The 22,428-nt window shown below is 39.4% G+C and overlaps 2 protein-coding genes across 2 annotated transcripts in view; both read right to left on the bottom strand.

Moving 5' to 3' along the window:
* Positions 1–8,917, bottom strand: part of akirin1 (akirin 1) — a 14,695-nt gene extending 5,778 nt beyond the window's left edge. The window contains exon 1 of the mRNA XM_005736079.1: positions 8,510–8,917. Within this exon, the coding sequence (XP_005736136.1) occupies positions 8,510–8,714 (205 nt within the window). The 5' untranslated portion in view covers positions 8,715–8,917. The remainder of the gene's footprint in view (positions 1–8,509) is intronic.
* A 1,840-nt stretch (positions 8,918–10,757) lies between these two features.
* Positions 10,758–14,645, bottom strand: cnr2 (cannabinoid receptor 2). Its single transcript, XM_005736078.2, has 3 exons — positions 14,558–14,645; positions 12,953–13,006; positions 10,758–12,809 (listed from the first exon to the last, which is right to left on the bottom strand). The coding sequence occupies exons 2-3, from the start codon at positions 12,996–12,998 to the stop codon at positions 11,722–11,724; spliced, it is 1,134 nt and encodes a 377-aa protein (XP_005736135.1). The 5' UTR covers positions 12,999–13,006; positions 14,558–14,645; the 3' UTR covers positions 10,758–11,721.
* Between the last annotated feature and the right edge of the window lie 7,783 nt (positions 14,646–22,428).

Genomic DNA, 22,428 nt, shown 5'->3' with positions numbered 1-22,428 from the left:
CATCTGACACTTTCAGGTTGTTAGTTGGACAAAATAATCCCAAACACAATACCTCAAGTTCACCTTGACATGAAAGGTAAAAAAGTGTCACACTCTACTAATTCATGGATGTCCATCTCTTCCTTAAGTTGTGTCACAACAAGTAAATTTTGTTCCTGTACAGTATCTAAGAACTTATCGACTAGCACCTTTCCTCAGAATGAAGTCTATGTTAATCTGCTGTCCAGTGTTAAAAACAGCTAATATCATGGCCTGCATGCTCACATAACAAGTGGCGGGGTGGGGTGAGATCTACACAGGGGCCTGAAACTGAGCTGATAACAGAATATAGAGCGAGTAAAGTTTTCTGTAAGTCGAATAAGATAAAGTCTCGACACACTCTGCATCTCTATATGAGGAAAAGTGCCTTGTTTATTTTGGCTGGGGATAGAGTAAGAAGCCATTCTTTCACTTCAACCCACTCATCAATATGCTTGTTTAGACCTGAGGAGACCCAGAGGATTTACTGCGTTCTATACGGTTGTGCGGTGAACTGTTGTCCTCAGAGATGCATTCTCCTGTTGGATGTAGTTGCGCCTCTAAACCCTCTGAGCATAAATACCATCAGACCAATCTAGAAGGCACTTTTTTTGTTTAGCGACTAATAAAACATTGTCACTGCAAATAGAACAATGTCATCTTACAGGCAACAGAGGCTCTGCAGCTTCGTATCAGCTGTATGAAGAGAAAAGGGATGTGGGACAATGTTTAAGCAGATCACTGTTTTGATGCCATTTAAAAACCACTGAAGTTGAAGAAGTTTGACAACAAACTGCAGAAACGGCAAAATGCTGAGGCTGTCCTGAAGACAAATCAAACATCAAGTTATATTAGTTGCTGAAAAATAAAGTGTGAAATGAACTAAACATTCAACAACCTGGCAGGGTTTTATGGAGGCCCAAAAGTAAAGGATGTGCTGAAAGGAAAAAACAGAATTAATAATTTTTATCATGGCAAACTTAATTCTTGGAAGCCAAAAGAATAGCTGAAATTATTTTTTTAGCCTTTACTATGAGTTCTACCAAGTGCCACTTGGTAGATCAGTACAGGTACAGATCTCCACGAACCAGTTTACTAGGGGAAACCTTCCACTTGTAAAGGGAACTCAAACTGACATTTGATCAAACAAAGCCTGCATGAATATGTGTGAGAAGACAAGGCCAGACGCTTAAAGTCAAATGTGTTGAAGAGTTCAAATGGACTGGTTCTTATATTAGGGCTGCTCGATTATGGCAAAAATGATAATCACGATTATTTTCACTGAAATTGAGATCACGATTATTTGACGATATTTATTTAACCCTTTAAGACCTACCATAGAACCAAGTCCGCCAGAGCTTATATTATTTTTTTTGTACATGCTGTAGTGCCATTTGTGGGAGCATTTCAAGTTGCTATACATCAATACAACTGTTATAGCCCATATTTTAATAATATGTATGCATTAAGTCCATAGTAACTACATTAATTGCAAACAAGTGCAATAAACTACAAAAAAATTGAAAATCGTTTTTGTTTTGTTTACATATATTTCTACTTGGAGAAATTTAAGAGGTTTATCCCTCAAAACTTTAAATACAAAAAAGTTGCAAAAAATAGTTTACAACAACAGGAAATTTATTTTGAGTGTCTTCATAGTTTTATTTTGGAGATACAGCAATTTTTAACTACTGCAGGAAAAACAAAAAAAACAATCCTATGATGCAAATTTGCAAAGAAAACAGCACGTGCATCAAAATAAACTATTTCCAGCTGTGCAATTCGAGTTCTAAGCATCCCAGCAACTATTCAGAAAAGTATCGAGTCAAACATGACTTATAAAAACACTAGTATAAGTATAGTATAGTATAGTTTTTTACTTAAGGCCTACAAGTAAAAAACTACATTTTCCGCAAAAATGACATCACTTCCGGTTTCGGGCAGGAAATGCGATAGTTCGAGTTGACGTCTTTTTCAAAGTGGGAAGTGTTAGGAACAGCTGATGGATCGGCAAAGCGTGTTTCTGGAATATTATGTTTTTGTTCCTGCAAGCGCTTTTTATGCAATTTTTGCAAAGCTTTATGTGGAAGGAAACCGTGACCGAGGACAAGCTGATGGCATCAGATGTAAGTACAACTCCTCCGGTTTCATATGCAAAACAAATTATTGCGCTAGCTTAGCGGTTCAGGTTCTACAGGGATTTAAAAATAGTTACGCAAAACGGAGTGTGCTGCTCTGACCGGCTTTAAAGGGTTAACAATAACAATGTATTGAATAATGACTTTAAAAAATAATATAAAATAGTGTGCAAATGTTTGCAATATAAGAAATAAATGAAAAATGTAAACATCTATGTTTAGTGAACTTTGCAGTGTTGCTCTGTGGTGCAGCTACTACATCGTAGCAAAGTTTACACACTGTCTACTTGATCCACGTCTAACTCCGCCAACCCATAATGTTTCCACACCACTGAAGTTTGTTTTTTTTACCTCTTTTCAACCAACAGCAGTCACTCTCCTCTCCAAATAACTTCTGCTTAGCTTTCTGAGCTTCCCTCGGGTCCTCTTAATTGTTGTGATGCGTGTTCGAAATGGAGAGCGGTGCGCTTGACTTACCACACGGAGCAGCGCGAGAGTAAAGCATGAGGGAGGGGCTAATAATCGGCTCAGTCATTTTTAATGATCGTTGAAAGCCCAGATCGTAATCGTGATTAAAATTCGATTAATTGAGCAGCCCTATCTTATATAGCACTTTTCTAGTCTACTTCAGCACTCAAAGCTCTTCATACAACACAACTCATTCACCTATTCATACAGACAGTCATATGAGTGCTACTTTTTATATCCAAGTACTTTCTAACATTCACATTGACTGAACATATATGAAGATTGAACTTGGGGTTTAGTACCTTGCCCAAGGATACTCTGGCAAGCAGACTGAAACAGCCAGGGATTGAACCACCAACCTTCCAATTAGCCGATGATCCACTCAACCACAGTCACTCCAAAAACCTTAGCCATTTAATATCATCAATTAAGAGTATCAGTGAGAACACAATCCTCTGAGTGCATGCTTTGTATGCATACAGTATCCACTGATCACTGGTCTTTTCATCTAAATGACAAGTGAAACCCCTCTCCTGCTGTATGTCACTTAAAGCTTTGCCAACTGCCAGTGCCTCAACAGGGTTGCTTGGCAACAATGACCCTGCCACAACTAGACCAAGCAATCAATCACAGAGACTTCCGGAAGCCAGAGCAACACTGTAGAGAAGCTGAAGGGCTAAGCAGTGAATATGCAGAAGATCGGCTAGACATGGACATGGTGGAGAGAAAACAAAGCTGACTCACTTCATTTTACCCTCCACCCGTAAAGGGCGGTAGGGGAGGTAGGTTTCAAATATCTCGAATGTTGGGAAGTAGGTTGTGATGTAAGATTATACTCTCCACGTCCACGAGTTCACCAGCATCTGCTCAGGTCAGAACCACGTAAATATTATCGCACAGTAAGCGCGAGGGTCTGTGCAGATGTCCGTATGCCCGTTTGTTTTTTGTGACTCCACTGACATCCATGTGCCCCAGGTGGTGGACTTCAAAGAAGTCTAACAAGAATGACTACTCGGTCATCAGGTCTCCAGGTAACCATGTCCATAAGAGAGTATTACCAAGGCTTTACTGGTAGGGAGGTTTCTGATGACTAATTAACTAGTCATTTAACATAGAGATCAGACTTTCTAACATCAGACTACTCAACTAATATAAAACAACACCCAAAGCATTCAAAACACTAATTAGTAAAGTTAAAAAACAAAAGCAGTATTTTGTATGTATTTTTTGAAGCTATCCAAAACCTTTATTTTTCTTGTTAATCATGTTTTAAAAGTTGCTGCACTTTGTGTCACATATAATGTAGAAAACACAATGTGAGATTGGTTGGCAGAGTTTAGCTAAGTAGAAACTAGTTACATGCAATACACTCTCATTGCTTCTATCTCACTCATCATGCCAATAGTTGGCTAGTGCTCTGCCAGTAAAAACAAATGCATTTCCTTGTGTTTGTAGCTCTGAAAACACTAGTATGGAGTTGGCCCCTTCTCCCTGCAATTCAGAAAACATAGGTGCTGTTCAAAATTTAGTAGCTCCAAGTCCAACATCAACAGCTTGGCTGCCTAGTGACGGCAGACACGCCAATTCACAGTATGCAAACAACAACAACCCCAACTACAGCGGGTACTCAGTGCAGTACTACAAATCAGGCTTTTGGATATTCCCAGAACTTTGATATTTTCTTTACTTCAGACTTTGTGAAAAGTCTTAACGACATATAACTACAGCATGTTAAAATGAAAACAATACACTACCAAGATAATGTGTTTTTTTTTAATTGTCTATACAATGCATAAAAATAACCTATAATACATTAAAACAAGTAAAGAAAAACAAAAAAAAAAGGCAAAAATTCTCTATTTATTCTCTCTTAATATTTAATATTTGCTCTTATAGTCTGCACTACAAGTTGTTTTGATATAGTGACTCTGGTAAGTGAAAATGGTGTGGGGATCTGTTTAAAGCGCCTACATGTTTTGGTAGCAGTGTATCAATGTAATTGAATAAAATCACCATATTGGTACTTTTTCCTACCAATACTAGCCCTTTTATGTCTATGCATTTAGGTCAGTACAGACACTCTGATAAATAGGCTTCATTTAACACCAGTACAGAGTTTACTCCTGCACAGAAACACAATGGCGCCTTAACTACATTCAGACTGTGTTTTGGTGCATAGTTATACCCGAAGACCCATTCTGAGCCAGGAAAGGCCCTGATATATTGTCTAATAGTATGCTAAATGTTCTTTTTTATGGTTATCACTTGAACTATGACCTGGGAAGCTTTCTGCCCAACCTATAAATTAACAGTGCCACACAGTTTATCCTTTTAAGTAACGCCTCTCAAGAAAACACTCCGCTCATTTGTCATCTTTGGGAATTTCACAGAAGTACAAGCCCAGACTGGCAGAGGAGAAGAGGTGTCCTATCTACAGTATGAAATGAAATTGCTTAAAGATCCACTGGCAACGTCCAATCCTGTTTTCTTGCCTTCTCGTCTGCACACAAGAGAACCTGACTAGCTGGAAAACATGTGCGGGTAGAGTTGGGTGGGAGGGATGACAGTTGACCTTTCGTTAAATACAAAGCTGCTTTCGCTTAGCACACCACATCAGAAAGGCAGCCTTGCAGAGCTGCTCCCATGGGAGGCCTCTTTCAGGGAAGATGAGCTTAGTATCAGGTATCTGGACTTTGTGTCTCTAAAGCAGGAAAATCTTCATTACTCCAAGCTCCTGAACTCTAATTCTTTTACAACACAGCCACGCTGTAATTACAAAACAAAATAAACAAATCAGCAGAAGAAGAAAAAGACTGTTTTTAACTGCCCCGTATTCCCTCAAAACGAAAAACACTCCTGAATCAATATGATTCTTTGGCTAGTTTCTGCTAATATTTACAGAGATCAAACACATTTCACAGCACGCCAACCACCATAAACACCTGTATCTGTGAGGAACAGGGCAGCTTCGCCTCATCTCTGACAAATATCATGCACTGCCCCCAGCCTCATCATACAATAATGTGTACAATGAAGCACATTTTTTCCTTACCGTCCAGACAACAGCAACAACAGAGACCCCTTTGTCAGAGATTGCATCCTAACCAAACCTCAATGAGGTTTAGATCAACATTTTACATACAATCTCAGTATAAACTAATGTAACCCACACAAACTACTGATGTAGGGCATTTAAAAAAAAAAAAAAAAAACAACCCAAAAAACTGTTTTCTTTGCTCGAACTGACCATGAGGAAGTGTTACTGAAAGTAAATTCATGGTACCTCATTTATGTCCCTTTGCATGAGTCCCCCAAAGTGTTAACATTTTGTTGCGTTTTTATGAGAAACAGGGAGCATGAAAGCTAGCTGAAACTCCATCTTGAATCTTTTCAACAGAAGCTCAAATGTGTGCATTTAACCTTAAGAACTAATCTCATTGTGCAGTATTTGATCATTTTTAAACTTGTCCTACCTTTCCACACAAGTCAATTGAATCCCAAGTTGCTGTGCACCATGAATTTATGTTCCATAGCACACGCAACAAGATGATCAGCCCATTCACACTTTGAATTTAGCAATTTGTGACAGATGACAGCAGTTCATTGAAGAAGAATTATAGAAAACACCTTGCATTATTGTTGCACTAATAAGCGCTGCTGCCTGCAAGCAGTAAAATGTTCAGTACATTTTTGCTATACATATAATTATCACAAATTATCACCCAGATGGTTTTCTATAGCTGTGTCCAAAATCAAGGACTGCATCCTCCTGAGGACGCATTTGTAGACCGATTAGGCTGTCCAAATTCGTAGACTCCTCCGAATGCAGCCGACAAATGCGTCGTCCTTTCCCCCCAAATTTGAAGGATGGATTGGGTGTGTCCTTCGTGGCCCACCATATCCCAGCCAAACTCCAGTTTCCGGCAATGGCGGCCGCTACTAAGTTTTAAAATTACTCTTATTAATCTTTCTGGGTCACAAAATAAACTTAACATATTTTCAGTATTTCAGTATTATTTTCAGTATTATTATTTCAGTATATTACAGTATCTACCCAAGAGGAACTGATAGCAAATGGAGGAAAAGTACCCAAAGGCAGACACAAGAAGAAGTTCTATATTAAGCTTTAGCTCTTATCAGTCATACATATTAAGCCAATCAGGAAGCAAATGTAGGTATTTGCTCACTTGTTTCCAAAACTTTCTATTAGGTCAGACTGAGACATAATCCTGGGGTGTTTAAATTAAAACTGAAAGCTAAATTCCAAAGAGTTGTGTTCAAACAATACTAGACAAACGTGCAGCCCAGGCCAGCAGGCATACTGTGCAAACTGGGAGTTGCGTTGGTTTAATGTTCTGATGAATACAACCCTGACTAATAGCATATTTCTTTTTTCGAATATCACTCGGTTTTAACATCATCCATGTTGCTGTTCCAAGGAGGAAAAGAAAATGAAAACAGACATGCACACCCACTCAGTAGTTAGGTCAAGTAACACAATCCCAGCAAGAAACAGCAATAATAGCTATAATGATCAAGTCAAATCGTGTTCCAGCTGCTTAATAACTCAAGTAAAAATAATAATTAAGCCTTTTTTATTAAAACTACTTCATGGAGGAGACAACTGGGCCAACAACAGTGACCTGGTGAATTTGATTTTCTCAGTTCTGGTAATTTTACTTTTGTGTTTTATAGCTAAAACCTTTCTAGTGAGTTCCAAACTGTTCAATAAGGAGTAAAAGCCTTGAATTTCTACATATTAGGAGCAGTTTTTGGGGTTCAGTATTTGCCAAATGATAGGCAAAAAAAGAACACTTTATCTGCCTCCTGAGTCACATTTGTGTTTAAATCCAAAAAAATCTAGGGGTTTATAATTGTGTGGTTTTCTGCAAGTTAGAGAGCTAAATTAATCTTGCAATCTTTTTTTTTTGGCAGAATTAACCGATTGATTAGGCCTCATGCTGCCATCCTGCCAAATATCACTGACTGGCACATACATTAAGGCTACTTGATGCAGTGGATATACACAAGCAATTAGTCTGGGCCTATTTGTGCACCCCACACACCCATCCAAGACTCACAGTGGATGGAGCTGCATTTTCAAATCAATGGGAGAGTGAAGTACAGGCATAAAGGAAATGAACAATGCCTTCCTCCATGCCTGAGGAGGAAAAGTAATGGTTGTGGTGCATAATGGTAACCCCCACCTCAATACAACACAATTGTAGCACTCTGGCATTGAAACTAAGGAACATTACCCAGGCACCTCCTAATTAATAGTCTGCAATGATGTGGCTGCTGCTGTGATGCCATTTGTCTGCAGGAGAGCCAACGAGCAGGGGTTAAAGAAGAAAGATCTGTTGAGTCCTTTCAGTCCAGTTTTAGTTAAACGAATTAAAGTTTAATGAAATATATTAAATAATTGAACGTGGTAACACGGCTGAAGATTGTCTGAGCAAAGCTTGTAAAAGGGCGTCATGTTTATTCAACTTCCCCTATCGCCATAGACTGTTTGAATTAGCCAAGCGAACAACTCTGGATCTAATATTTTTTTCACGGACAAAACAAATTTAGCCAATGTAAGCCAGCTCAGCAAAGAATAGGACGAAAACGGAGAGCTGCAGTGACGCCACAAGCCCCATACTTACAGAGTCGCTTCTACTTTTCGGTGCCTATACTGATTCATTATGATTGGTAACGAGATCTGTTCTGGTAAATCAGCGACGACATTCCCTTTTCCTGACGTTAGCTGAGGTAAGCTAACATTTAGCCTCCAACCCCCATTCAAGTAGCTAGCTATCCATTCCACTCCACCCAAACCCCCTCCCCCATGACACCCACCCTGAAAGGGAGAAAAAGCCGTCAAATTTGGTCTAAATCCATACCTGGAGTGAGCCTGTGTTCGCCGCCAGTAGCCGGAGGAGACATCGAATGCGCCGGGCTGTCGACCGCGGGACGGAGGCTGCATCTTTGAGGGGACGGAGTGCTAGAAGTCCCCGGTAGTGGATTGCACCTTCTCCGCTTGGGAGACTGGGGACTGAGGAGGGCCTCAAACTCCATCGACCGCTTTAACGTAGCTCCACAAGCCATTATAGCTAAACAAAACGGAAAATAATAAGCAGGAAGAAAAACGACCCGCAAACGCTGGGCTTTAAACGCTCGTGCGTGTGTACGTTTAACGTTCCTCGGTTTTCTTCTTCGCCTTTCTTCCGCTCCACAACAACGGATTTTCTTCTCTCAGTAGTAAAGCAACTGCCGACCCTGCCTGCTGAATTTTTAAAACGTCACAAAGCCAGAGCCTACCATTACCGGAAATAGGGGGGTCTTCAAATATTTACAACGAATCTTTCTGTGTTTTTTCGCAGATTTGAAATGTAATTCTTATCCAGAATTGCTTTTGTAATGTCTTGATTAATTCTAACTAGATTAATTTGTCGTTTTCACTTTTTTAATACGGCGCTTCTAGGCTGCGTTTTCCGGCTGTCTTACCCTGTTGTTGATGTTGATGCCGTTCCCTTGAACTTAAATTCAAGGTTCACGAGACGTCTCGCCGTAGAGTTCAGGTAAATTAGGTATTTTAAAAACGGACCCCAAATTTTTTACCGACATATGGAAAAATTTTAGATTTAATATTTAGGTTAGGTTTAAATAGGTTTAATAATTAGGTTAAGTAACAGTTTAGAGCATAAATTCTCTACAACTGAGCTTTATTGTCACACACACACTATCTATCTATAAATTTAATCTGCTATGTCTTGCATTCAAACATTTGCGCATAGAGATAGTTTGCTATCTGATCTCTTAAAACACATCAGTGACCAAGCACAGACTCGGCAATAAGTAACCTGTCCATGATTGCATTAGTAACTTTGGCAAGACTGAAAGAAAAGGTTTAAAAGGTTTACAAGATAATACTGAGGCCTGCTATGATATGTGGTTTGGAGATGATGGCACTAACAAAAAGACTGGAGGCCGAGCAGAGTTGAAGATACTAAGACTTTCAGTATTGGAAATAAGTATATCAGAGGTATAACATTAGAGAGGCCAGGCTAAGATGGCTTGGATATGTGCAGAGAAGAGATACCGAATATGTATTGGAAAAGGCTGTTGAACATGGAGACAAAAAGAGGAAGACCACAGAGAAAGTTCATGGATGTAGTAAAGGGTGAGATGGAGGCAGATGATGATGATGTAAATCTTTAAAAATGTATTAATTTCCTCCACTGTTGTATTCTTCATTTGTTTATTGTCAAGTTTCCAATCATTGTATTGCATTTTCCTCAACAATATAAGAATTTTATAAATACCACCTGATTGTATAACACTTTCCACCAAATCTTTATAAAATAACCTTATTTGTTTATATATTGCAAGGCTATAACTTTAGACTAGTTTAAAATGAGTGTATACATATGATCATCCTTTACATTAAATTTTTGCTAATGATTAAAATTTAAATTTGATTAAATCGATGGCTCCCAACAGTTCCAGTTTTGCTTGGAGTGACAATAAAGCTCATCTTATATTATGTAAAAGAAAATGACCAAGAAATAACCATTTTGTTTTTGCATTCTTTTTTGCAGTTCTCATTTTGTCTTTCCTTTACAGCTGTGTGTTTTCATGCTTCTCTACAACTCACTCCCTTAGAGGTGGGGGTAGGTTTACTTCAGCTTGAGGTAACATCAAAGGAAGGCAGACTTTGATTACCAAGAATTGTAAAACCGATTCGGCTCTTTATAAACGCTTTGGTTTCAGTTAGGCGAAGAATAACAGGCAATTTTTTTTCTCAGCGTTTCAGAAGTCAGATTATGACACGAAATAATCAATCCTAATACTTCCTGAAGTAACCGAGATTATAATTTTTACAGTAATTGTGTAGCCCTACTTTTTGCTGCTGTAGTGAGAAAAATTAAGCCACATACTCGTTCAGTTCACCACCTGCTGCTATTTCTTCTCCAATGCAGTCATGTGCTTTACTGCTAGCTAATTTCACAGATTGTCTTCTGTGGTAGAGAGCGTCCCTTAAGTCATCCTAAAGACAGATACAGAGATGGGCCCACTTTATCAAATTAAAGAAATGTACTTGTGTAATTTGCTTTAAAAAAAGATACAAAGAGTCGAGACCAAGTGTTATTTTTAATAAGTTCACACAATGGATGAAATAGGTGTTCTAAAGTCTAAATCAACAAGCATCAGCTCTGATTATCTACCTCTGTTACGCTGTGTGTCACTGTGAGTGTAACTGCATATCAGTGTGCGCTCTACTGCAGCTGCCAGCTTTTACTATCGCAAAGACTGTTCTAGTGTCTGTGCTCGTTCTCTTCCTAACATCTGCTCCATTCACCTCTACACACTGCTTGGATTTGTGCAGTGAGCATTGTGTGAAATTCTGTGGGGTCCTGGCATTCATGTGCAGATTGGCGACCCACTGCTTCCTCTGTTCCTGCGTGCTCTGGGTCATACACTGAAAAATAAAGAAGCATGCTAGCAACAAATGGCAAACCCAAAAGTCAGCAGTTCAGTTCACGGAACCAGGATTTCATGGAATGCTAAAGTAGTGAGAGGGGAAACATGGAGGTCAAAGGTAAATGACCTTTATATGTGCTTAAATATTAGTAACACATAGTAGCATACATTTGTACAAAACAATTTACTTAGTCTGATTGAGTGCAGAGGTATTTATTTCCATTTAAATCTTTTGGGTGCAGTTATTGCAAAATGCTGAAAAAAGCTCTGTGTGTCCTCTGTGTAACTATCATTTTCTATTTTAAGCATATTAACTGGTAATAACATTACGGATTAATGGTCAACAACATACTTTATAATCTCTTATAATTAAAGTAATGTGTAATGGTCACATTGTAATTCCCAGGGTTTGTGTTTTGTTTTGACAAGTACTGTTATCATGCGTTGTTTACTTATTTACAAGCTTATTCGCAATTACAATTTAAAAAAAAGCAGTAAGTGACATTTCCTTGTATAGACAGATTTTATCCTGATCGACAGTGATGGTGTTGATCACTAGCTAACAGCTGTCGTGAAAACAAGTGTTTCACGAACTGTATTGCTTCTCTTTTATTTTAACGTTCAGCTTCCTTCACTTTCTCATGGTCAGCTGGTGACTGTAGACCATTTCTGAAATGGAGTCAGGTCTGGTGGTTCTGGCCTTGGGCATCTCATCGTCAGATAAAGCAGTACAGTTGTCTTCTGCAGAGGGTAGTCCATGGCTTGAGTCTTCTGTGAGTTTTTTACACCTTCCCTTGCAACACAGCTTTTGCAGCATCCGCAAAAGAGCAATTCTTAGTTCTCGAAAGCGCAGGGCATACAGCAGTGGGTTGACTGAAGAGTTGACCAGACAGAGGGTGCTGCAGAAAGCAAAGGCCCGCTGTTGGTCTCGGGTCAGGATCACTGAGACATCTACTAGCATGAAAGAAAGCACAGGAACCCAACAGCCCACCAGTATGAGCAGAATCAGGCCAAAGGTGCGAGCCAACCGGATATCCATCCTCATGCGAGATTGAGCTTTTCCTGCTGCTCCCTGGAAGCTGGTCATTGAGCACTCATGGCGGTGGGCCTTCCACAGGATGAGAGCATAAGCCCCCAAAATCAGAACCAGAATCACAAGGACGAAGCTGGTCCAGAAGGCTTGATAGTGCTTATTGATGTATGGAAACAAGTTTGAGCAAGGTGGAGTAAGGCCTGTGGAACACCTCCAGCCCATTAGAGGTAAGAAGGAGAGGAAGATGATTGTACTCCAGAGAATCAGAAGGCTCAGCAGGGCTCTGCGCCGTGTCAGCAACACCTTGTAAGTCGAGGAGTGGTAGATGCAGATGTAGCGGTCCAGAGCAGTCAGCAGTAAACTTCCCACTGAACCAGAGAAGGCCATGGTGACACCGCCTAGCTTGAAGAGGTAGGCGCCTGGGCCATCTTTGAGATGAAAGAGGTGAAAGTGTAAGAAACTTATGGTGAAGAAACAACTGGCAAAGACATCAGCCAGAGCAAGGCTGCCAATAAACAGATAGGATGGCCGCTTTCGCAAGGTGGCTGTGCTAGCAATCACCCCAAGCACAAGAACATTTTCCAGTAGTGTGACAGGGCCTGCCAGGAAACAGATGGTGCCGATGGCTTTCCTCTCTTCGTCACTCAGGACCATGTAGCACGTCAGATTCACACAGGACTTGTTAACTAGGAGAAAAACACAATCAGTACCGTGACAAGTCTTAGCTGACCAGTCAACTGTACATACAGATGTCCTTTTTTTTATATAACACAGAACTGAATTTTACCATTAATGGAAAGCTGCATAGCTATTGTTGATGAGATATTACCTGTGTGTCCATGCTCTACAGAAGTAGCTTTCTCCCCGTCCGTCATTCCAGCTACTATAATTAGGAAATGAAGTACAAAAAAGCTGTAACAAATGTTACAAGTTATTTATGAAGCACAGATGTCTCTACAGAATCTGATCTTTCATTCACATCTTTATGTGTTAAGATTCCGTCACTTTGACGTATGTCACATTAGGTTGGACGGGACAGGTAACTTCCCGTGGTGAAACAAACAAAGCAGAAAACGGGATTACTTTTTTATCTTGTTGTCAACATTGAAGCTGGAGCTTAAAGGGAACATAAATGTCTCTGAGTCAAGACAGAAAGTCATTTAGAGGCCAAAACAAACACACAATCATCACAGTTTCAGCTGATGATGTTACGGGAGAGATAGTCGCCTGGTAGAACATGGTTTCAAGCAAGCCATAAAACACCTTGATTTTTACTGAAGGCTGAATTGAGTTTAAAAATACACAGAGATCTATCCTTGTGCCTGTTATGTTAAAAAATAAGCCAATTTTTCATCATGATATGTTCAGTGTTATAGTGAAATTTCAGCTACTATATCTCTAAAACATTTAGCTTTCCCATTCATGTCAGGAACATCTATGCACATCACATAAATGTTTATCCCCTAGAGTGGATACTCTGCATTATAAAATTATGTCGTTTTTGTTAGCTGGCTTTTTTTGAAATATTTCCAGACTGCTGTTGCGCCGTCACTGTACAGGAGCTCCATGTTGGTGCCCTCTTGTGGAATCAGAGGAGACTGTATTTAGTCGTTTTATGAGCGGGTGAAGGTCACAGTTGAATTAAACGATCTCCAGTGAAGTGCGTCGCCTGTATGCAATCAATAGATTAAAGGGTTTGTGGAAAGCTGAGGCAAAAACATTACATTGAAGTAAATTATGCTGTTATAAATGAAAAGAACTGCCTTTAAATGTTTGCACAAAGTGGCTTAAGATTGAGGATTTCTTTGTTCTTTTTTTTTTTTTTTGGCGGGGAACAGCATGACTGATGAAATACAGAGGGTTTAATCAAAATATTCCTGAAGCAATATATTTCTAGAGCAGCTGATAAACACTCAGAAATTATATAAATATGATTAGGTGTGGCATTGTTCCAATTATACCACGCTATACTGTTTCCACTGTATCTGTGACACGGCCATGTGAAGACTATAAAAATTGCATATGTATGAGGCCAAAGGAAGCACGTATTGAGAAAGATCCTTATTGAGAGACCTTTTATGAACATTGTGGTGACATGCGCAGCGTCGTGTGGCAATAACCCCTTGAGTCACTTTTGCGCCTTGACACATTGTTACAAAAGATCATGAACCCTTTGGGCAGAATTGGAATAAAAAAAAGAATAAAACTACTATTTGAAGTCACTCTTCTTTTATGTATTGCAGGAAACAGAGACTTTATTAAAATAAGTCAGAAACAGCAGGTCAACTCTCTACACATTAGATTAGAAATATTGCAGAAAGCATATTTTTTTCTAACAATTTCACACTTGCAAAATGCCACTTAAACCAAATTGCTAAATCTCATATGTAAGAGAAAAATTTTAACTGTGTTAAATAAAGTTATAAGAGCTCACCTTCTCTTCTTTCTTGGCAAACTACTGAAATATCTGATTTCCTGCCTCTTAGCCGCAGAGCTGAAGCTGCATGACACGCAAAACAGCAGACGTGAGTACTGGTGTGCATGTGAAGGGAGAAGAAAAGGAGGGTATAGCTGTGATGACATGAGGGGGCGGGAGCTGCTTAGACGACATCTGAGATAAAACAAAAACCAAGCCCAATTTTTGATCAATTATCCACTCTCTGTCACAAATTCCAATTTTCTTCTGTTTGTTTTTTTCCGTAATATTTTCTTAAACAGAAATAGAGATTACCAGTAGATCATTCAAAGATCAACCCTTTTGAATTTTGAAGTCTCTCATATATTTCAAGTATGCTTCATGAGGTTGGACTGTGGCGAAAAGCCAATAAGATTATTGAGTGTCAGATATCAAATGTTAAGTGTAAAAAGCATGATCATAAAAAGAAAAAGTGGGCCATAATCACATTGGGTTTTGCAGCATATTTTGCAAGTGCCAACAGCTTCTTATGGTGCCTAAATATCTCAATAAGAGAACTTTTGTTATTTCTAACGAACTACCTAAGGTCAAGATTGAACTGTCCTAGTCAATGTGAAGCCCTCTTTCAATTAGATTATTTCTATTTAAATAGCAATTGTTTTCCACCTCTTTTTGTTATTATCTTCTACTCATATTCATCTGACAAAACAGCATCTATCATAACAGAAATATGTGCGTATACCCTGTCCCTGCAGGATCACTTAGTTAATGCTTTACTCCAGGGGTAGGCAACTCCAGGCCTCGAGTGCCGGTGTCCTGGAGGTTTTAGATGTGTCCATGATCCATCACAGCTGATTTAAAGGGCTAAATGACGCCTCAGCATTTCTTGAAGTTCTCCAGAGGCCTGTTAATGAACGAATCATTTGATTCAGGTGTGTTGACCTAGGGTGGGATCTAAAACCTGCAGGACACCGGCACTCGAGGCCTGGAGTTGCCTACCCCTGCTTCACTCATTAATTTTATACTCATAAAACATTGCTTGAAGGATTAGAAGAACACCTTGTTGCAGTTTATAGAAGTAAAGGAATTGTAGATAATAAAAAGATGGCTTTAATTCCTTGGTTTTCTTGTTTGTCCTGCAGTAGACTGCTGACTTGCCCAGGATGTACCTCGCCTTTTGCCCTATGAGAGCTGGGGTAGACTCCCCCCCCCAACATGAGCCAGGAATTGGATAAGTGGAAGAAAACAGATGGTTACTACAGTATTGCGACAAACCCGTATAAAGATTTTTAGATGTAAAAGTTGGCATCCTGCATTTGGCTGGCACACATATTATGACAAATATGGTGCAAGAACACAGAACAGTTAAATGTGGATAGACATGAAACGTGTATTCTGCACTCACAAATAATCTTGTCACGATCCTGGGTCTTATGACCCAGTGTTTTGAGTTTTAGTTTATTTTGATGTTTATAGTATATGGTTAAGCTCATTAGTTTTTCTATTTCATTTGTTATTAGATTCCCCTTGTGTCTTCCAACCCCTGTTAAGTCTCCCTTGCCCTTCATGTGTTTCATGTCTGTGTCTTACGTTGTCAAGTGCAGGTTTGTCATGTCTGCGTCTCATTATGTTTCCTGTTTTATTTTGCAGAGGTCCGATGTTCCTATGTTCAATGTTTTTAGTTTTGCTCTCCTCTTGTGATGTCCTTATGTTCATGTGTGTCAGCTGTTTCCCCATGTGTTTCCATTTCCCTCATTATCCTCCTGTGTGTATTTAGTCGGTGTGTTCTGGTCATTCTTTGTCAGGTCGTCTGTTGTTCACGCCATGTTCTTTACACCAGGTGTTTGTTTAGATTTCCCAGTTTAGATTTGTGTTAATTTTGCTTCAGTTTGCCTTGCTTTTTGTTTGTACCTTTTACCAGCCTCGTTAAACGGCTCGCTTTTTGTTAACATTCAAGTTTTGTTCCCTGTTCCTTGGAGTCTGCATTTGGGTCCTTCTTGTCGATTCATACAGTCTGCCCTCGACAGACTGCGACAAATCTGTTAGGAAATAAAAGTTGATTATGTTCATCTGGGCGTAGTGTTTTCAGTGGTAGAAACGTTTCATCACCCATTTAAGTGACTTTTTCAGTCTTAGCTCACTCCAAGTTCCCCCAACTTTATAAACAATGCATCTGCACAATGACTGAAACTTAATGAACAATGGGCTATGAGGTCAGTTCCTTGATCATTAATATGCAAGTTCTCATGATCAAAGACCATTTACCGAAGGCCTCTACATTAAAAATGCTACTTTTGGGATTTCCTTACCTGGATGATTGAGCATTCATCAAAACCCGTACAACAGACAACTTTATAGTTTTTTCCTCTGTGTGTGTGTGTGTGTTGCAATTCAATAAATCTGACTACATGTTTGATTTTTGATCCTTATATTTCACCACCAAATTCATTCTAATGTGAGCCACTCTACTTTGACAGGATTTCAAGTGTCCAGTTCAGCATTTTGAAATTGAACTAGTCAAATACTATCTGCATAGTGATAGCACTGACTCACTTGACCTGAAACCCTTTTATGTGAGTAGTCCACTCGCCCATTGTATTGTAGTACTGGTGGCAGTACATAGGGGGCAATACTAGGCAACCCTGATTCAGTAGGCAATATGACTGAGTCAGGAAACTGGCCAAAAGCATCAGACTAAAGGTGACAAGTTAAAAGTTTGTTTAAAGATTATTCATTAGAGATACAAACGCAACAAGCAGTCCACTCAGCAATGAGGTCATTTAATTTAGATTAAGTCCCATGTGGTAAAAATAGGCTGCATTAGTTTGACAACAATTTAATCAGATCTCTAAACCACATACCCGAGGCAATCTGAAATAAATTAGCAACCTATTTTAGCATTTAGAGAAAATCATGCGTCGGTAACTGGGTCTGACGAATTTAAGTAATATATCAAATTTCATGAAGGAAAGGAGTTAGTGTTCTACTACATGACTGTTTTAAAGGAAAAGGAAACAAAAAATGTCTCGCGGAAAGGCAGCGATATCTGGTGCACGGGCTGTGTCTTCTCCTACTTTGACCTGATAAAGTCAGCAGGACAGAAAGCAGGAAATGTGATTAGGAGCAGGCAGCACAGCTTCAATAAGATTTCTACTCGCTCACTGTCTGTCCAGGTGCAGCATAAACACGACAGACAACAGGGCAGACTAAAAGCTGAAATGTTCAATTATCTGTTGAACTGCATCATCCTGTTACACAATCCATTTTTAGAAATTGCCTTGGACACAAACATCAGGGCCAGCTCTGCTGCTTCAGACAGATTTGGATTAAATCCATTAATCAAATTTCCGCTCCTCATTTCCAGATTGCCAGACCCTCAGGGAGCAGTATCAGTTCACTGACATGAAGAACACAGGAAAAAATGATCAGGCAAAAAATCTAATTACTTGGATGCTTAATTCTTTAATCATGCTTAATTGTTTACTTTGTTTTTGTTAAATGAAAGGCTTGACTTCTAAATATGGAAATGAAACGCACCAAATGAAAATTGCAAAAGCACACAGATAAATCTAAATCTCTGACTCAAATAGCTTTCAATTACATCGTCATGGGAAACGGGGTGGAGTGGGTGGAGACGTGTGTCCAGGGGGGATTTGTGACAGAAGGATAGCAGCAGGTGATGTATGGTTTGGGGACAATTTGAAGATGGAGGTGGCAGAGCTGAAGATGCTGAGACCTTCAGTGGGAGTGACCAGGATGGATGGGATTATTAATGAATTCATCAGAGGGACAGCTCAGGTTTGACACGGTTTGGACATGTACAGAGGAGGGACAGCGAAGTGGGTTGAAAATGGAGCTGCCAGGCAGGAGTAAAAAAGGAAGATTCACGGATATACGTAATGAAGGAGGACATGCAGAGAGTTACATTCAGGTTCATAATGTTTTGGACAATAATACAGTTTTGTAATTTTGCCACTGTTTGTGTCTGTGCCCCTGGAAATTGTGCATATCACCAATTGTTTCCTCTTAGTTGCAGCTTGTTTATGGGTCTCTCTGACTTCATATTAGAAATTAAGGCAACTTATAGCATCTTTATAGTAACCGAGGAGCATGCGTCATTAGGTTCAAGATCACGTGACTAACTTGGCCATTCAAGATTGCCCAATTTCTTTATGTTCTTTATGTCTTTATGTACTCTTGGTTTGCTTTTGCAGAGTGTTTTGGGTCGTTATTCATTTGTACTGTGAAGCACATTTTGACTACTTTTGCAGCATTTGGTTGATCTGAGCAGAGAGTATAACCCTGTGCACCTCAGTCACATCAATAAATACTAGTGGCCCAGTTCCACCGGTAGCCACACATGCCTACATATAACATATTTCACAGACAGATCATGAGCTGTTCCTTTCTTTCACCATACTTTTATCTTGTCATCATTCTGATACAAGTTCATTTTAATCTTTGTTGTTCAAAACAATCTTTTTCACACCTGTATAAAAATGGCTGTACTTCTTAAAATACATCATAAATTAAAGATTAAACTGTGCTCTTCAATCACATTTTGACGGTTCGATTTGAAATTTACTGTGCTGGTGTACTGTGACAAAATTACAAAAAAAAAGTGCAACTGTCTAAAAATGTATGGACCGAACTGTATGTTTATTGCAATAACTGAGTGAGAGAAAGATATCAATTAAGTATGACAAGGACAAGGATATTCACTTGCTTAAAAATTGAAATTTAACAGACAATCTAGAGCGTTGTTTACTTTCACTTCAACTGGGACATGATCAGGGTTCTTTTTGAGGGAATACGAAATATGAAAAGTGATAGCTACAATTTTTAATTCAACATGAGAGTTATGAATGCCGCAGGAACCTCGATGGAGTTCACAGAGATATCTGTTTATCTGTAAAGAGAATATATATTTTAATAGGTGACAGCCACATCCTGTAGCATTGACCAGACTTCCCACAACCCACAACTGCGTAAACTCTATTTGTTTCTCAACAAGAGAATTAAAAACACAGCTCTGCTCTCAGGTCTGAGGCCTCTGACCTCTTCTGTGCCAACAGTCACACTCAACAGTCTTTTAACTGCAGTCATGCTGAAATGTGCAGAAGTTTCCTGTTGGGCCCGTACCCACCACTAACCGAGTCAGTTCAGCAGCAAATTTTATAAGAAAGAATAACTCCTTAACAAGTTAGTGCACAGCTGAACGAGACGATACAAGGCCAGCCTATAACCAGGATCCCACTCCGTCAGTCACAGGTAACAAAGCGCCTGGGAATAGCATACCTTATCATAGTATAGGATTAGGACTACATATATTGATTTGTGTTATCTATTTAAATTGGGTCACTGCAGTGGGTAGGTCATCAGGCTCAACGCCCCTCAGCTTATGTTAGCTTTGCTGCACACAAGGTCTTGCATTGCATGAATACAAGAGGTCATTTGTAATATGAAAATCTGAGTTCATAAAACTTGGATGACTCATTTGTAGTGTTGTGGAATTTTCTGTAAAAAAAAAAAAGGTCTGCAACACTGTCAGCTGTGGTCAAGCTATTTTATTACTGCATGCATGCAGGAGAGCGAACACACACATCAAAACATCACAGGTCTGAGTTACGAGCGCTCTGCCCTTGGGGTGTCTGAGCTCCTCTTTTATACCTTCACAAACAACTCTCTGTATCTTCCCAGTTACAACAGGTTTCTGTCCAATGGGCTGTTTCTGGGCAGAAAACAACTCCCACTATCTATTCCCAGGAAGCTCTTGGCACTGGTCATCTTGGGAGTTTAGTCCTTCTACGCCCTAACAGTTAGCAGATAACATAGTGAAACGTCGTTAAGCAAAGCTAAGCAGTTTTCAAAAGGTCATGCTGACACATACACATACTCCATCTAAGCATATGCACAAGCACTTAAATACTTTAAAAGAGAATAATAGATATTTTCTATTAAAATAGTGAATAAAAATGACACCTGCCATGCACATGCATGCAGATGCAGAAAATTCTAATTATTGGATGATAACCTGCACTTGGTGTCCCTGCCCCCCAAAAGTAAAATGAAACCCATACCCGTGATTGCAAGAAAGTCATTAATAATTCAGAAATCATGCACTGCTATTTCTGGTGTGGTGATGCCAGCATTAGTCGAAACAAATAAGGAGTTAAATGTATTTGTAATTTAAACAGCTTGTTAGATTCATAAAGCTGTAAAATAATACAAGTGAATTGAGCCTTTGCTCATGTAATGACGGAAACTGGGAAACCTGAGAAATGTTGTTGAAAACTGCCATTATTTCTCATCTGTTTTGTCAGGGCCATATATATATATATATGAAAATAGTTCTGTCAACTACACGTCAACAATAACTTTTTCATCTGAAATGGTATTTTTTCCTGTTTGGTTTCAGTGGTTCATTCCAAATATGCTCTGTGGGCATTTTTCACAGAAAACCATTTGCGGCTGGCACATCTTCAAAAAAAAAAAAGTGTTATCTGAGTGTACCAACTTCATCTGCGCACTGTGATGCTAACTAAATAAATCTTAAATAACAGTAGGGATGAGAAGGACCTCCAATTTAATGTGCCTGTTTTACCCAAACCCACTTATAGATCAATTTCACCATGGGTTTCATTTTAATATTTAAATTCTGTAAATGATGTGTTACTTTTATAGCATATTAAGTTTCTTTGTTAAGTAACTAATGTACAAGGTTTAATTTGAATATGTTTACTGAGTGTACAGATTTTCTTTATATGTGTTGAACTTATTGCTGAGCTGTGTGAAACTGCTTCTGTACTTTCCCCACTTCCCTTTGTGTGGGCATATGACATACATTTTGCACCATTCAAGTTCATATTCATAACTTCAATCACTTGTTTGTAGGCCAACAGGACTCCGTAAACAATCAGGCCAATAGATAATCTGTAATTTTGTTCTTTTTCTCTGTGTGAGGAAAAAAGTTTCCATCCAACTTTCCAATTGTACACTATCTGTGTGACATGTTGACACTGCTTGGCTTCTGCAGCCAGTCAAATATGGCGAGTAGTCCTTTCCACCCCCCCATGTGTTTCTAGCGACCTACCCAGTCTCTGGGTGACCTACATAGCTGACTCTTGATTGGCACAGCCCCATTTCAGAGATTACTTTGCTTTGGGGAGTGTCCTGCCTTGCCATGGCCTTCAGCCTTCAGCAGCGTTGTGCAACTCTTTAAAAATCCAGGCGAGAAAAGAAGGCAAGGCCTCGGTGACACAGAGCGATGACACTTAGCCCTGCCTGCGCTCATAAAACCTACTGGAAGACTGCCATGGAAGTCAAACCTCAAAGTCCTTTGAAAAGATTGGGAGGAAAAGTGAGACCAACATCAAAGGGACAAACAGGGTAATATATGTAATATAGCCCCCCAACCCTTATTAAGACCTCCACCCAATGAATTTAAATAAAACAAAACACTTTTGGGATGGACAACCGCTCAGAGACATTGTTATTACAGCCTGTTGCTGCTGTGTCAAGTGGGCATAAAAGGGGTTAACCTGAAAAAGCAAGAAATGTGATAAAACAAACCAAAACAGTTTCCTGTGGCACAAACCTCAGTAAATCTAAACACTGGACGTGTTTACAACCTAACCGAAGGGGTAGCGGACATGCTTGGTGTCTTGGTGTTACATAACACTTAACTGCCTCTATGCTCACTCTAAACCTTTACGTAATGTTTTACGTGCCATCTCGGGTATTTCCTGTCTATTACGTTAACTTCCAGAGCCCGAAAGTGGTGTTTTTTTCCTTCTTTATTTCACTTCTCTCGGGAAATACCCGAGCTCCAACAAAGGCAAGGAGAGGAGGGTCGGCAATTAACGTCACCAGTCTGGCAACAGGCAACT

The sequence above is a fragment of the Pundamilia nyererei genome, unplaced genomic scaffold, assembly GCF_000239375.1.
Source record: "Pundamilia nyererei isolate P.nyererei 1_Seehausen unplaced genomic scaffold, PunNye1.0 scaffold00067, whole genome shotgun sequence".
NCBI lineage: Eukaryota > Metazoa > Chordata > Actinopteri > Cichliformes > Cichlidae > Pundamilia > Pundamilia nyererei.
Note: the sequence above shows the minus strand (reverse complement) of the source record. Positions and strands in the feature narration are given on the sequence as shown.